This window comes from Hypomesus nipponensis, chromosome 18 (genome assembly GCF_054491055.1).
Source record: "Hypomesus nipponensis isolate SF chromosome 18, ASM5449105v1, whole genome shotgun sequence".
NCBI classification, from domain to species: Eukaryota; Metazoa; Chordata; class Actinopteri; order Osmeriformes; family Osmeridae; genus Hypomesus; species Hypomesus nipponensis.
Window position 1 is genome coordinate 17428974 of NC_140378.1, and position 17197 is coordinate 17446170.

Here is a 17197-nt window from a genome sequence, read left to right on the forward strand (position 1 = left end):
CCATGGCCACAAATGGTAAAGTACGCTATCAAAATCTTCCAAGCTGGCATTCACAACACAGATTGAAGTATTTTCATTTATTTGAAGGGTTAGACATGTACATCCTTGTGCTTACATCCAGTTAAACACCCAGACCCAGGTTCCCAGACATAGATTAACCCGTAGTCCTAGACCAACATATTTTTCAATGGACATCTTAATTGAATTGTTCTCTTACTTTAGGACTAGTCTTAATCCATGTCTGGGATCCACTGGATCCCAGTGTATTGCCTCCCTTAGCCTTCAGCTATCCACATTGTTCATCACACTGTCAGTTTATTAAAGGCTTATTTTAAAGAATAGGGAATATTTTTTGGCAGACCTTGGCTTATATAAATTACAATTCAATATAGTGAATTAAGTGTTATACTATTCATTTCAACAGGTAAGTACATCTACAATATGACATTTACATCATTATATCTCCATAGAGAATAACCAGCTATAGGAGCTTCAACAGGAAGGACTTAAATTAGTACTACAACTCCGTAATACAACAAAAAATATATATCGAAGAACAGTAAATGTGCCACTGGAATTGTGAACATCTGTGTAGATGGAAGTGGTTGGTCAATAGTGCAAGCCTTTGCACAGGACAGTAATTCAATGGGTAAATCAAATCATACACTTTTAAGATTTGGTCTCTAATAACATTGGCGTGATGCTGTGGTGTTGAATGCAGTCATAGCAAGCATGAAAGAAAACGGCCGCTAACCAGCCCTATTGCTTACAGTATGTTTAAGACGAGCCAGTATTTCGGTAAACACCTTGTTAGCACCTGCTGACACTAAATCAAAACTCCCACTTCCACCACTTATAAAACTCAATATCGTTTCAATGACATGAAGCAGTTCTAGAAAAATACTTGAGCTGGATAACCGTGAAAGTTTACAGTTTACAGTTTGACATTCTGAGTGTATCGAGTGAATTAAAGGTGGCTGTTTAAAAGAGCTCGTCCTCCAGCTTCTGGGTGACACATTTGACGCGGATGTTCTCGCGGAGGTTGCGGAGACGTGCGCTTCGACTCGTGATCTCCTCAACATAGGTTTTGGGGAACCAGCCCCGCTCTCCATCAGACAGTCGAATGCCCTCCACCCAACCTGCGGATACAGGTTCAAACTATAACGCCCACCCTGAGCTCTGGCGTTCTGTATCATGTACGCATTTCAGGATGAGTAACAATAGGTCATGTTTTTTCTTGTTTGCTGGATTTTCCCCTTTAAAGTTCAGATTTTAAAGTATTTCCATCGTTTGTTAGGATTGAATCTGAGTCTTACCGTCACTTGTAATTGTCTTTGCTTGAAGAATATCCGCTTTCTCCAACGTTAGCTCATCGTGCTCCTGGGCTTGGTAGCTCCTTATGCACTGAACCTGCGAAAGATCTGAGTCCATACCATACAAAAGAGAGAAAATGTGATTTTCAAGACTTTAACTCAACATAATCCTCAGTGTTAATGTACAATAGTATCGTTGAGAACTGAAATGTAATGGTACATTTATGCTAACTATTTATGCTAACTTCTAACACACCATCGTTGATGCTGGCTTGTTCAATGTCCTCCAACGGATCAGATCGTAACATTGCTGTGATCCATCTCTGTTTGCCACTCCTGTATGGACACAAAACATCACTGGTTGTGAACTACTGACTACTGCACTGGTCTATCACCTACACTGACACTGGGAATTCAAATGACGATGTAGGGTGAGATGTATTCAGCGGGAACTGAATATTAGTCTCACTCTGTGTGGGCCTTGAGCAGGATCTGGTGTTTGAGCTGCTGGCCTTCACAAAGCTGGAGGTAAAATATGAACCCTGAGAGGCCGTGAAGCTTCTGACCGAGGTCCTTCACCTTCAACTCCCCGATCTTCGCATGCACAAACACCATGAACTTCCAGGTGCTGCAAACAGGGAGAGGACAGCGGGATTTACTCCAGTTTACTGGGTTCACATTCAAACCATGCTGTGTCACGCACAACCTTTAGACTATACTTATTAAATAGTGTAAGACCTTCCAGTGTTCCCACAGAATTAGATTATATTTGTGGTGCCAGACTATGGAAGCAAATCAGTGACATCATGTTTTGAAAGGCATTGAATACTTAATTTTGAAATTTAAACACTACCAAATTTGTTGGTTTGGATTCACCTCTTTAAAATTGAAATAGGAATTTATTTAAATCTGAAAAAATTCTGATCTGAAAATTCAAGTTTCAGAAATTCAGGTTGCTCAAATTCAAACAGTAACATTCAGATTGTCAAAATTCAATAAAAAAATCAAGCTTCAGAAATTCAAATTGAACAAAATTCAGGCTGCTCAAATTCGAATGGTGAAATTCGAGTGATGCTGGTGATGTAGGTATGTTACTGTGATCATTATGTATAACAAGTTTTATCTATACGTAAGTCTTTTACATTGAGAACACAGGGGGAACATATTTCCCTGGAGGCCAAAGAAAATCCCACTTTTTTGGGATCTGAATTTCACCATTTGAATTTGAGCAACCTAAATTTCCGAACCTTGAATTTTGGGATCAGATTTTTCTTTACATTTAAATTAATTATTTTTAAAATTTTAAAGAGGTGAATTCAAAACCAACAAATTCGGTGGTGTTTAAATTTCAATAGTAAGTATTCAATGACTTAAAACATTTAAAAACATTATGTCACTGATTTCCTTCCATACTTAGCCCCAACCTAGCTCCTAGTATAATTTTGATCTGAGTGTAAATAGACACCGTAACATGTTTAAGCATGAATTTGAGCGCTAAATCGTTTTTGAGCTTTATGTAATATAAACATTATACTGGACTCATATTGTTATCCACTACAGGGCCTTAAGATAGATGGCCCCTCGAACTCACTATTCATTTTCTACTTGAACTGTGTGGTTGTAAGTACTCACTCTTTCCTCCTGGACAACAGAAGACAATCGTTGAACAAGTGCAGGTACACAGGTTTAGTGGGCAACTTGAACTTTGACCCGGAAATGCTCATAGTCTGTGTGTCCACCTCCAGCAGTTCACCGTGCTTCACCAGCCAGCGAGACTGAGAGATCAGAGGGAAGATCTGATGTAGAAAGAGAGAGCAGAGAGAGAGAGGGTAGAGAGAGAGAGGGCAGAGAGAGAGAGAATGCAGAGAGAGAGGGTAAAGAAAGAGAGAGAGAGGGCAGAGAGAGAGAGGGTAGAGAAAGAGAGAGAGAGGGTAGAGAAAGAGAGAGAGGGCAGAGAGAGAGAGGGTAGAGAGAGAGGGCATAGAGAGAGAGAGAGGGTAGAGAAAGAGAGAGAGAGGGTAGAGAAAGAGAGAGAGAGGGTAGAGAAAGAGAGAGAGGGCAGAGAGAGAGAGGGCCGAGAGAGAGGGCCGAGAGAGAGAGAGAAGGCAGAGAGAGAGAGAGGGCAGAGATTGGGGGCTTAATGAGAGAGCGATTTGTGCCAGTCATTGTAGGGTATATTTGTTTAGCCACTCATAGCAGATAACATTGTAAGTATTTTATATCCTTGACTTTTATTATTGTGATTTAAAATGGGACATTTAAGAGATTATACTAGGTTTATGTACCTTGCCCTCAAAGTTGATTTTCTTATTGAGGTGAATTAGCTCCTCCATCCTCTTCATTGACTGCACGCTGGAGTTACATTCCTTAATGATCTATGAAAATACAGTTACAGCATCTGTGTCACACATTTGACATTGAAAGAAAGACGGCCTTTGTTTATGCCTCTTCAAAGACAGCACCAGTGATATCCGCTGTTTGAGCTTGTGTCTATCTCTGAGCCTGTGTGAGCTTGTTGTTGGCAGGAACAGGGCTACCTTTTTCAGTTCATTGAAAGCCTTGGTGGCTGTGTCCTCATCGCGAGAGCCTGGCGTTGTCCTCTTCAGAATGTTCTAGAAAACAACCGTGGAACAAACTAAAACATCGAGACAAAACTGAAAAGCTCCTTGTCTTTCTGTCACACAGTGCTAATGTCAACTCTTGAACAGCAAAGAGTTTCTGTTGAGTCGAGTTCTTTTGGAAAAGTCACTCGGTTGGAAAACTATGTGCTGTCCGCTATCCCTTGCACGCGATCGGTCCTGTACCTCCACCAGCATCTTGAGCCGCGTTATCCGCTGAAAGGGCAGGATGAGGAAGGAGGTGAGAGGAAGACGCTGGCAGATGGGGTCTTCCTCCAAACGAGCCAGAATACCAGGGAAGCGTGCATTCTCCTGCCTGAGTGGAGAAAATGGCTGCCATTCAGGGGTTTCATTTTAGTCACACAAACCTCATCATTGCCGTTATCTTCACATTCAGTTTGAAACAAGCCCGAGTGGAAAACACACGCAAAGTAAGAGTTGCTCACAGCAGCCGCTGGTAGGTCTGTTCCTGGTAGGCCTGGTTGGTGACGTAGGGGAGGTAGACCCGGCGCAGGGCTGGACAGTGGGCGAACACGATGTCACACACGTCAAAACGCAGTATGTCCTCCTCCAGCCTGTGCTCCAGGTCTTGCAGGAACCTTAACGTTAAAGAGAGATTCAGAGAGAGAGAGAGGGGGAAAGATTTAAACCAAGCTCAATGATTAGTGAAAAAAGATGTGATGGAAGCAGTGGTGTACGTTTGTTTTCAAACCGGGGTGGGTCCTCTCTCGTTGATCGAGGATGCAGCCATTAAAAATGTTCTTAATCAAAAGTGGGGGGGACAGATTTGCCGTTTTCAAAAAATATTCACGTACAACGAAACCTCCCCCGGATGGAATAGATAGAAGTGAGACATGGGTGAGACATGGGTAAGGAGACTGGGGGGAGGGGGGGGGGTAGAGAGGTCTGCCTGTACCTCTCGCTGACGTCCTTGACCTCAGGGAGCTTGGAGAAGAGCCACTGTCTGTCCTGTACCCCAAGACATTCCCCCAGCTCCTGGGACTGCATGAAGTGGTCCACAGCGATGGTCAGGCTGCGGATGTACGACGCCTCCGACGTCACCAGCTCAAACTTGGCCTGCCGTCGTCACGAAGGACGTTGATAAACAAACAAACAAATAAACAAGACAAAAAAAACCTTGTTGGCATGAATTTCAAACCTACAGAAGTGAGTGAGGAATGGGACGCTGTGCTGCGTTCAGGTTCACCTCCTGCAGCTTGCACTCCTCGTTGCTGAAGTTGTCCAGCTGGCCGCTGGTCCGGACGTCGGGGATGTCTTGCCACAGGGAGAAGGCGGAGCCGCGCGAGGAGCGGAAGGAGCTGGATGGAGACAGATTGGACGGAGACGGGGTGTCACCTGACTCCTCCTCTCTCGGCCCCTCCTCCTCCGTGCCTGGCTCCGCCCCCTGTTGCCTCTGGATCTCTCTGTTGATGGCGACGTCGCTGTACTCCTGGTACAGAATGGCTGAGAGAGGCAGTATGTGAACGGAGAGAGGAGGAGAGGAACGAATGTAGGTTGAAAGGAAGAGGCTACTTTAATCAAAGGCAAGAAGTAATTCAACTGTCTCGGCCAAATTAAACTTCCTCATGATATACACTATTGCCATGCCAGTCAAGCAGAGTAACACCATAGTAACACTCACAGCTGGGAAGAAATCGCGACAGGCGGTTGGAACTGCTGAGAGTGGGAGGAGAGCACCAGTCCTCCTCCGCCGACTTCTTCCTCATGCTGCGGAGAACACGTACGAGAGGTTAACGTACGTCCGATGAAACACACATTCCAATTGGAATGTGGGACACTCCGTCTCGATTGGCTCTCGATCACCTGAGTTTGGTGCTCCATCGATGCAGCGTCATGTTGCTGTCTGTGGGGGGCAGAGGTGGGGCGGGTCCTACAGGGCTGTGGGGGGCGCTGTCACAGGAGCCCCCTGAGCAGCGGTGCCTGGAGGTGGACTTACCTGCAGAGCAGGAAGGCAGCAGTTAACGGGGAGAGAAGCAGAAAAAAAGTGTTTATTTATTTATATAAATTCTGTTTTTGGTCGATTAGATTTCTGCACAGGTCAGACAAAACGGCAAGCAGTAACCATCGGTGATGGTGTTCCTTGATACGGCTACTCACAGTCAGGGTTAGGGCTGAGGCTGTTGGGATTCTGCCGCTCTCTGGAGGCCACGCGAGCCGAGAGGGACTTCCCAAGCTTCAGGGTGAAGGAGTTCTTCCTCTGGGACAGCTGCAGTCTGGAGATAAGCTCCGAGGCTGAGAACCGCCGCCGCTCATGGTCTGTCGAGCGGGCACGAGTCGAGGAGCTCCCCCTGGTGGCGAGCGATGTCTCTGCAGCTCCGCCGTCCTCTCTGATCCCTGGTATGGAGTCTTCAGACAGCTGCAGTGGCTCTGTGGGTAACAGTAGAGTCTTTGGGCAGTTTGACGTTTGGTGGTCCACAGCCTCTGTTGACAAGGGACTCGTTGACTCCTCCAGGAAAGTCCCGCCCTCTGGGTCCTCCTCCAGGAAGGACGCAAAGGATCCTGGGAAAAGGTAGTCAGTGTCCAGGACGGGGCTGTTAAGAGACTCGTCGCTCAGGCTGTCTGGGGAGTACACTCGCATTTTACGCCCTGGAACAAGACATAAACAACACTATAGCAGAACTATAACTATAGTAACTTGGCTACTAGATGGAGTGCAATATGTGTCCTAGCTCATTCGCTCACACTTTTAACTCGCTGACAAAGTGATTTGCACGTGTTGACAAAGAGATCCATATCGCATGCTGATCAAGTCGAGTGTCGCTTTGGACTCTGCACTTACGGATCGACTTCTCTTTGAGGGAGCCCTGCGACGTCCGTCTCTGGGGCTGACAGGTGTCTGGGCTCTGGAACCCTGGGCCCTCTGGGGAAGGTGGGGAGCCAGGCAGCTGAGAGTCCCAGGAATCCCTGTCTCTGTACAGGGAGGACAGAGGGAGAGTCAGGGGGAGGCTGAGGGCAGCATAGAGGGGACGGCACACGGTGGAAACCGCCAGGGGCTTCTCCTTTGAGGAATCCGTTCTCGCGTTGTTCTGGGCTTCTAACTCATCGTCGCCCCCTAGGGACTGGGCGTCGAAGCTCAGGTCTGTTCCAGTGTCTCGATCTGGCTTGTTTCTCTGGTTTCTGTTTTGGGCCCCGTTGACTGTGTTGTTGAGGCTGTCCAGAGAGAACGGGCTATGCTTCGTGTCCAGAAGGCTGGACTTGGGGGAAGCCTGTCCGTTGATTTTGGGCGTCACTGGAGGCTGTAGCTCGATAAACGCCAGCGTTTCTTGCTGGCACACGGCAACGTGCTTGTGGTGGCATGGCCTAAGGAGGGGCCTGTCATCCCGGGCCTCGCTCAGAGCCTGGGTCTCGCCTGAGCCGGGGATCCACATGCTGGGGCTCTCTCCTCGGCAGCGGAAGGCGTGGAGGTGAGGCTGGAAGTCAGGGAGAGGGGAGAATCCATACCCGGGGAGCATGGCTGAGAGAACGCATGGAAGCTGAGGAGCAGGAAGAGAGAAGAGAGGAGGAGGAGAATGAAATGAATATATTTGATCACACTGAAAAAAGTACGGAGAACGACAAACTTGGACCAGGGAACGCCTAAAAAGTTGGCCATGCCTTCAGAAAACCATACCAGCAACAAAACCATATTGAACAGTTGGCGACGTCTGACTTGTCATGTCGCCAGAGGGTTCCCTGGAGTGAATCAAGTGTGACACAGCAGTGGCCAGAGTGTTCCAGTGTCTGTCAGGCCTTCTGGATCTGTCCTGGAGCTTGTACTGTTCTTTCACTGTACACTACTTACGGTACGTTTCCAATAATACCTGTCCATCATATCTGTGTCTCACAGGATATATAGCCTGTTGAAATCCATCCATCTGGACTCACTACAAGGTGGCTAAACTCAGAGTAGCCATGCATTGATTATATAAACACCCTGAAACTGAGTTTATATACTGAGTGCTGATATTCTGACACGTGCAGGATGTGCTTCCCTCTAACTCACTCACCTTCATACACACACTCACCTTCATACACACACACACACACACACACACACACAGGCCTCTAAGTCTGGCCTATGTGGCTGTTGATCCGTGTCTTCCTGCTCTTAATTAGAGGCTGCTTCACACACTGTTCTTAGCCCCTGTACTTATCCCCTCATCACACACACACACCCACACACACCCACACACACACACACACAACCCCTTCATCTTCATGTGCAGATGGCATGCTGGGCCTGGCCAGAGCTCTCTATGTCACACAGCAGATACAGCACAGACACTGACAGGACAGAGAAGTCTGTCTGTCTGCTTGCCTATCTGTCTGTCTGTCTGTCTGCTTGCCTGTCTGTCTGTCTGCTTGTCTGCCCAACTGTTTTCCTGTCCATTTTGTCTACACAGCTACCCATTTTCCTTTTTCCAATATTTTGCACTAGAATCACCACTCAGTTAACACGAACATGCCGCAGTTAACCGCTAACCAGTCTGCAGCACAGGACACCTGAGAGGGTGTGGGAACGTCTAACTACTTCTATGCACATACAGTTGTGATACAATGCCTATTACATTTACATTTACTCATTTAGCAGGCGCTCTTATCCAGAGCGACTTACAGTAAGTACAGGGACATTCCCCCGAGGCAAGGACACAAACGCCGGGAATTGATATGGCAGCCTTCAGATTACTAGCCCGACTCCCTCACCGTTCAGCCACCTCCCTCACCTTAACTCTATATTCTACTCTATAGATATTAGAACTCACCTGTTACAGGCAAAGTAGAGCCGGCAAACAATATATACTTCAGATAAATGTGGTTGACATTCACACAGTTGGTTTGTATTGAATTGATTTCAGCACATAGGCCTACAGCAATTCCAGTAGGATAAGTTAAATAACTCAGGATGACTCCCTGTGTTTGTAACAAGCAACATTTTAATCTGCAAAAAATCCACGCACTTACATTCATATGAGGCAGGTGTTGTGTATTGGTGTTCTGTTTGTCCCTTCTGGTTCCCGGTAACGCCCCCCTTTCTAGCGGACGTGGAATCTTGTATGCAGTTTGTTAATAAAGGAACGAGTAATGTGGTTTCTACTCCCATCTCATGTTTAATGTCTTTTCTAGGCGTATAAGGTGCACTATAAAACAGCAGGGGTGTGAATTCCATGCACAGATATCATTGTCACAACGCTGCGTATTCAAAGGGTTTATAATTTGCCTTATCATAAGCTGTTATTTGTGAGTGTTATGGACTTTGCTTTATGAGGTTCTCCCTGTAATCTTTGAAGGCCTCTGTTAGACAGAATGTCTACATAGTTAGTTAATGAGTAGCACCTTGGCATTGCTTCTATGGCAGTTACAGTACCATATGATTAAAGGGTATTCAACATTGATGTGCATCTTAATCCCTTAATAGAATAGATGGCTTGCTCACATGAACATGACCTCAGTGCTGATTTAGCTTCATGAAAAGCTTTGAAACTATTACAGTTGGACACTAAAAAGTGGCTTGGCACTTTGGTGCAAACGTCATGCAGTAGGCAAATGCATCATGTGACTTCCCTCATAATGATATTGTTTAATTGTTAACGACTGTGTCATGAGTATGCTCATGACACAGTCAGGTGGGGGGTCAGATGGCTTAGCGGTTAGGGTTATTAATCAGAAGGTTGCCGGTTCAATTCCTGGCCGTGCGAATGACGTTGAGTCCTTTGGCAAGGCACTTCACCCTACTTGCCTCGAGGGGAATGTCCCTGTACTTACTGTAAGTCGCTCTGGGTAAGAGCGTCTGCTGAATGACTAAATGTAAACTCATTCTAGGACCATACTTTGTCTCTCAGTCCAGTGTCAGAACTTCATTCTTTTCAACAGCCACTAAATCCGGTCTAAACCTTTCACGCCTCCGCGGGTAGATCATAACATTGGAAAAAGAAAGCCTGTTTAAAACAGTGGCTTATATCCCCTCCCTTGTCTGCCCATCTTGTCTCTGTCTAATAAGTCTTTGTGTGTGTGTGTGTGTGCACGTGTGTTTGTGAGTATGTGCGTGCGTGCATATGTGCATGTATGTGTGTGTATGAATCTGTGTGTTTGTGTGTGCATGAATGTGTGTGTGTAAGTGTGTGTGTTTGAGCAGACGGAGTGCAGAGGCCTGGCAGGGAGGTGCGACTAGGTCCTGTGTGTGTGTGAGGCAGCCATGATGCTCTGTCGCAGAGGAGTACTAATTGTCCTGAGGCAGACAGGAGGACTGCTCTCTCAGGCTCACTGGGTCACACTGCTCTCTCAGGCTCACTGGGTCACACTGCTCTCTCAGACTCACTGGTCACACTGCTCTCTCAGACTCACTGGTCACACTGCTCTCTCAGGCTCACTGGGTCACACTGCTCTCTCAGACTCACTGGGTCACACTGCTCTCTCAGACTCACTGGGTCACACTGCTCTCTCAGGCCCACTGGGTTACATCAGAAAGACAACCCAGTCTTTCTGCAGAGATGCGCTTAAGATCCACTACACACAAACTATTCTAGACACGTTTGAAGAACGACTGAGGTTGTTGTAAATATAAGAGCAGTATACCGTGTATGACACTAAGGTGACACAGATCAAAAATGCCATCCTGTGTATGAGGAGAGATGATAAGTTCAGTACATGTTGCCAAATAAGAGAATAACAGCAAACAGCTGAAGGAACACTCTCTAAGAGCACATCTCAGCATCCCAGGAGACAGGGGGTCTATCCGTCTTAAAGCGTGTGGAAAGAGGATATCTGTGTTTTCATTACGGCCGTGGTAGAATGTGGGTCAAAGAGTTCCATTGTATGAATCTGCCTTCTGCTCAGTGTACACACAGGTGAGCTTCCCAGAGGCAAGAAGAAAGAACCCCCCCTCCCACTAATGTTTACACATGCAGTGGGTCCTAATCCTGTTTTTAAGCCCCGGGGGCAACTAGCCGTGTCCTACGAAGACACCATGCAGGCCCGTACTGACAACCTGGCTTAGGCTCTCACAAAGACCTGACACATGGAAGACCTTGGGTGGACCGCACCTGAATGAGGGGCAGTGTGATGCCAGCTGCCTTTGATTGAAAGCGACACGACGTAAGAAAGGCTCCTCGTGACCCCGGACGACCCCTGTGACCCCGGACGACCCCTGTGACCGGCTGCTCGGCATCGCAGCTAATAGAAACCGGCAGCACAAACAACGAAAATCGTCCTTAAAAGCCCACAAAAATGGGGAACATCTCGCATGTAAACGCCAAGACTGGAGCACTTTGCCTTCCCACTCCCGCATCCTGTCTTTTTCACAACCCCCCCCCCCCCCCCCCCCCCCACCCCAGTCTCACCCCCGCCAATCAGACAGACTGTGTTAGTGGACGCATGGACGCACATGAAAACATTTCGAAGCTCCCCAACACAGAAACTTGTCTAAAGAAAGTTTTATGGCTATCAAGCACTGAAGTGGGCTCTAGAATGATTAGATCTATGATAACGATTTAATTAACTAATGAGTCTGAGAAAACGTCTAAGGCCAAAGAATAACCGTTAACATTATGGTGTTAAATTCCAACTTTTGGTTAGGAAGACTCAAACGGTTTTGTTGAGGTTCTTTGCCCTCAAACTGTCAATCCGATTTGTTAGACCTGATTACCTCAGTATTACATTCATAGAATGACCTACTTTGACAACTTGCTGATAACTCTTGTGTTCCTATGCGTCCGGTTCGAAATCTTTCTCTCCATCCCTGTTTTCGCACTCAATCCCCATTGCTGTTTTCAACCAAGCCATCGTTTTCTTGTCGTTGCTAATGTTTGTTATCTGGACAGGTATGGACAAGTCATCCCCAGCTTTGCTTGTTGTGAAACCTGATCGAATGTCAGAAACACACCTTGACGCTGACCATGGAGCAGGTCTCACGGAAATGTGTTTCTGCCCGTAGGTGAAACTACATAGCAATAAAGACTAAAGTGTGTGCAGTCATTAGGAGTAAGTGGTGAATGGGAGGGAAGTTAACTGGCGACAATACAACAGATAAAGAACTCCATAATTGTCTCCCAAGCTAGCAGCCGCGTGAATCGTTTAAATCGAATAATTGTTTAGCCTATATTTATTATCTTTTATATATGTATATTTATCTAATGTGCCTTTTCAAAAAAGGCCATTCAACTTTTAAACTGTAGCCTATGCATGAACCTGAGGAATTGAAACTCACCTTATTAAAAGAACTACCGTGGTAGTTCCCAGTCTGACACAGCCTGAAGGCTACAGTCCTAGACAGATGTGCATGCCACTCAGGCGGAGAAGCGCCTCATTCACGCAGCCACGGGGCTTGGCCTCTGTTAATGCTTTTACACTCACTTTCACAGGGGGGCAAACTCTCTCCAATACACACAAGAAAAGAAAAAGAAATAAAGGACAATTTTGTAGCAATTTATCGAAATGTTACCCAAACACGAGGTGGCCTAGGACTACATCTGAGACAAACCAGAACATTCAATCATGTTTGATGGGTTTTGTTTTGGATATCCACAGCAGGTCTATAGATGTAAAAAAAGAGTTGAGCATTTCAGAACAACTTCGGTGTTTTCAGTCATAGTCAACTGTTCATGTAATAGCCCAGCCTATCAAGTAGCACATACAATCACACACAGTCACAAACAAACCAACAAATACGCGAAAAACACCTGGAAAAAAAAATACAGGCTACTGTTTTTTCAGCGGGTTAAGTTACAAGTTCATGTCCAACTTCATTACCACCCTGCCCCCATCAGGACTCCTTTCCACATTCCCTTGATTACAAGTCTCCTGTCATTCCTCTGAAATTACCGTGTGGAAGAGCGGCAGAAGACAAACAAAGACGCTGGACTTTCCACGTGCAGAGGCAAAGACCGCTATTAGTACATATAGACTATTTAGGTCACTGTTTTTTGGGGCCGAGGTGTGAGAGTAAAAGAAAGTGGTTAACCTCCATGAAATACGTATCAGTGAGCATTCATTTAACAGGTGGCTTTGTTCAGTGAGTTGAACACACAATTGAGTGTAGTTCGGTTTTTGGAAACGGGGTCAGTTAAAGCAGCGGTCCCCAACCTTTTTTGCGCCACGGACCGGTTTAATGTTGCAATATTTTCACGGACTGGCCTTTAAGGCGTGGCGCATAAATACATAAAATAAAATGATACGACCGGCATACAAACGGTGGCATTTTCTAAATACAATAATAAACGTGAATCCACTGTGTACTCTTATGCAACTTTATTAGCAGGGGCCTCGTAACATTGTGCCAACAACATAACATGAATCCTCTCTGCCCTTATTATGTCCATGTCTCTGCGGCTCTGCCCAGCTCTGCCCCAAACACTCTCTGGTCGCTATGGTAATATTTAAACATGCCTTCAAAATAAGACGCAACACAAAAACAAATATTTAAGGTGCATGAAAAATACATTTATTTTTATTTTTTATAAAACTGAAATAATGTAATTATTTATTCTTTCTCTGCGGACCGGTACCAAATGACCCACGGACCGGTACCGGTCCGCGGCCCGGGGGTTGGGGACCGCTGAGTTAAAGCATTTCACATACTGCCAGCAAAAATAGGCAAGTATGTCACTCTTGTGATCTGATTTTAATAGCACAGCCTCAGTCCGAATCTGAGGGAGTGTGTGTGTGTGTGTGTGTGTGTGTGTGTGTGTGTGTGTGTGTGTGTGTGTGTGTGTGTGTGTGTGTGTGAAAGAGCTGGATAGGCTATGGAGTATGTGAGTGCAAGTTCGATTTGCATACAAGGTCAGAGAGAGAGATAGAGAGAGAGAGAGAGAGAGAGAGAGAGAGATAGAGAGAGAGAGAGAGGTAAACACAGACAGGGTGTGGTAGTGTCCTGTCCTGTAGTGCTCCCTGTACATCCCTGTACTGTACACATACAGTCTGCAGTGACTGACAGGTGATGGGGCAGGTGCTCCAGACTCCAGCATAACAGATTTAGAGAGAGGGAGGGGCAAGAGAAAGAGAGAGAGAGAGAGAGAGAGAGAGAGAGAGGGGGGGAAGGGGAGAGAGGGAGATACAGGGGAGAGAGGGATCTTGGAAGGTACAGGGGCAGGATAACACTACTAAACTTAGTTCTACATCTCAGAAAGAGCCCATGACTGAAGTGTACTACTCAAAAAAGCTTAAGATCAAGAAATCAACCTTTGGCAAAACTCAAAAAGAAAGAATGTGAGTAGTAATAACTGGATAAAATACTACTGGATATTATCTGTCTAAGATGACTACTGAGCCCGTGGCCGTTTAAAATTCCCGGAGGCGTGTTACTTGTAAGAGGCCCTCAACCAAGGCAACATTACACTACATTTGTAGTGCACATGCACAGTAGTCCAAATCACAACGTGACTCAATCTTTCACACACTACGCTGAACCAACCTACAGTCTTTATCTGAGACAGCACACACACACTGTTTGTCTGACCTCCAGCTGTTGTGTTGTCTGTGAGGACTGTGCCAGACAGGTCACGGCTCAGCCATCCGACAGACAACAAGGTGTGACATCACAGACGGTTAAAATCCAAAGACTTGCTTGTAGACTTGTCTACAAATCAGCATGGTTCAGGTGAGTCCTTTACCATATCAAAATACTTAAAGTGCAACAAGTGTGGATTTAGACCACCTGTGTTGTGACTAGTATCCACAATGGATTTATCATATCGCACTTCGTCAATTCATTTCAAGGCACAGTAGCATACACACAAGCTTAGACACACTATTCTGTTCGGATGACAGCACCCTTATTCATCGTCTAGACAGACAGAGAATCCAAGGGATTGTTGCACTTACGTCCCCTTATCTTACCCTCTCAACTCAGAACCATTTCTGATGAATTATCTATAAGCATCAAACTTAGAAGAAGTCTTTGGGGACATGTCCCACTTCCAACAGGTCGGGGGAAAAGCGTGCCTAAGAGCCAGTAATAGCCTCTCAAGCACTGAACACATATTGCCTAGCTGTTGAATGCCATCATTGCATCGTTTGTTTGTCCTTCATAAGAGAGTGTAAACAACTCAGGTCAATAGCAGTTCTTACGACACAGCAGAGTAAACTGACAAACAACTTATAGCGGTTGTGAGAGAGGAAGACAGAGAGGAAGAGAGAGAAGAGAAAGAAGGGAGAAGTAAAGAGAGAGAGAGAGAACGAAAGAGAGGCTGTGTGTAAGAGAGGGAGAAGCCTCCCCCTGCAGAAACACTGCCTCTGAGAAACACAAACACACACAAACACACACAAACACACACAAACACATGGGCGCTCCTTGGTTTACAGCCTAGGGTCACTAAACCAGCTCTTGGACGGAGGAAGGCAGCAAAAGGAGTGAGAGAGAGCACGACAAAGCTCAACTGTCCCTCTGGAAAGAGAGTTTATGCACCTCTGTGCCAAGTTTCAGCCATGTACAGTCCCCCAACATACTCCAGACATGCTGCTACTTGCCCCGTTTAGCTGCAACTCAGCGCCTCACACTGGAGCTGTTACAGTCAGGTCCGTGGCTCGCAAATGGCTCACCAGCTATGCCAAAACATTATCAATTCAAACAACAACGCTGTATTGGAATACATTTTCATGTCATGACCAAGCTTAAGAGGATATGCCTCTACTTGCATTAGTTATGAAAGTAGCATTTGTATTAGCGTAACGTTAGAAAGTTTGCGTCCTGTACCAGCAGTGATTTGTTGCATGTTTTGAATAGTGTTTGGCTAAAGCATCATTGAACGTTCTCCCTTTTCTCCTTTCTGCTTTAACCATTAAAGGTTTTTTTTTCTCCAGTATAATTTATTGTTGCATGAATAACCTACCCAATACTAAAACTAAAAGTACGCAATACTAGTCTTTAAGCTCCTTTAAGATCGGGCTTTCTACCAGTGAGACTATTTCATGCACCATGCTGAGATAGACACAGCGCACCTGACACACAGCCAAACACAACTTTCCTAAAGTAAGCACAAGGAACTGTTACCTCTATCACCAAACAAAACAATCCCCATTTTCACACATCCAAACCCCCCCCCCCCCCCCCCCCCCCCCCAGCCAGTTCTTCACTCTCAGTTCTAATCTGGTGACAACTGACAACTGGTACACAATTCATTAGACTACAATTCGGGTTGTTCCTGCGACCAACACAGATGGGGACTCCCAGACAGACGGTATGGATGTATGTTGTACCTCATGGGTATCAGTGTCTTGTGGGCTGGACCGCGCCAGCAACCGTGTTCAAATCCCAGCCATCCTAGCGTGATAGTCGAGCCACTGTGTCATCCATGACTGCCTTGAGTTCCTCACGGCTTCTCTTCCCCGTTCTCTCGCGTTTTAACTCCACTCTTCCACAGACAGGACGGCAGGGCAGGAAAACCGTCCCGAGACGCTCCAACACTCCTTCGTACCAGTCTCCTCTTTTCTTTTCCTTGGCGAACAAAAAAAAAAGAAGAAGAGAGGCAGAAACACTGTGCTGGCTGTGCCGGCTACTTACAATGCAGATCCCTCTTCAGGTTCTCTGCTCCCTTTCCTCGCTCACATTTCTCTCTCCCTCTCTCTTTCTCTCTCTCTCTCTCTTTCTCTCTCCCTGTCTCTTTCCCTATTGCTCCTGTTGGGGAAGTGCACTTTCCCCGTTCCTGTCTCTCCTCCCTCCCTCCCTTTTTTTTTCTTCCTGTCTAATAGTTATTTAGTGTTTCATTTCAACACCTGCTTATAGAGAGAGACAGAGAGAGAGAGAGAGAGAGAGAGAGAGAGAAGAATGAGCTACCAGTCATCTACTTGGAAGAAAAATGGTTCCTTCTTTGTGTGTGTGTGTGTGTGCTGCGGTTAGATTTGTGTGTGTCAACAGAAGCCTGCTGGTGTGTAGGAAGCACAAAGGGGGGGGGGGGGGAGAAAAGGGAGGTTGACTCAGTGGGTGAGGATTCAGGACAGTGTTTAATAAGAATGTGTCTGTGTGTGTCTGTGTGTATTTGTGTATGGTGACTGAGTGTGTGCACATGCCAATAGCTGCACTGTGCCTGTGTGCATGCAAGCCATAAACTGGCAGTTTGAAGAAAGAACTGCCAACTCATGTTGAAACTATCCTTTTAATTCAATCCATCTCCCTTTCACTCCTACAATTTAATCACTCTAATTACTCCCTAAACAGACCTGAAAGGAGGGGAAACAGGTTGCCACGGGCTGACACTTGCTTCAGCGTTGATGAGCAACAAACAAACTGGCCTGAGATGACACCACAGACTACTCACAGTATCAAATAGACGAAAA

At 46.1% G+C, this 17197-nt stretch overlaps 1 protein-coding gene across 1 annotated transcript; it reads right to left on the reverse strand.

The window, feature by feature from the left end:
- Positions 1-62: 62 nt before the first annotated feature.
- Positions 63-16533, reverse strand: arhgef19 (Rho guanine nucleotide exchange factor (GEF) 19). The gene is made up of 16 exons (XM_084679150.1): positions 16121-16533; positions 6732-7425; positions 6050-6538; positions 5756-5888; positions 5574-5659; positions 5139-5395; positions 4848-5008; positions 4378-4530; positions 4118-4247; positions 3851-3925; positions 3599-3688; positions 2946-3109; positions 1783-1941; positions 1570-1649; positions 1317-1421; positions 63-1139 (listed from the first exon to the last, which is right to left on the reverse strand). Exons 2-16 carry the CDS (start codon positions 7402-7404, stop codon positions 982-984), a joined length of 2913 nt encoding a protein of 970 aa, XP_084535276.1. The 5' UTR covers positions 7405-7425; positions 16121-16533; the 3' UTR covers positions 63-981.
- Between the last annotated feature and the right edge of the window lie 664 nt (positions 16534-17197).

Coding starts and splice junctions, on each gene's coding strand:
- arhgef19 (XM_084679150.1), bottom strand. CDS start 7,404: ATGCTCCCCGGGTATGGATTCTCCCCTCTCCCTGACTTCCAGCCTCAC. Junction 4,531..4,847: donor GTCAAGGACGTCAGCGAGAG/GTACAGGCAGAC, acceptor TTTAACGTTAAG/GTTCCTGCAAGACCTGGAGC. Junction 3,110..3,598: donor AAATCAACTTTGAGGGCAAG/GTACATAAACCT, acceptor TTTCTACATCAG/ATCTTCCCTCTGATCTCTCA.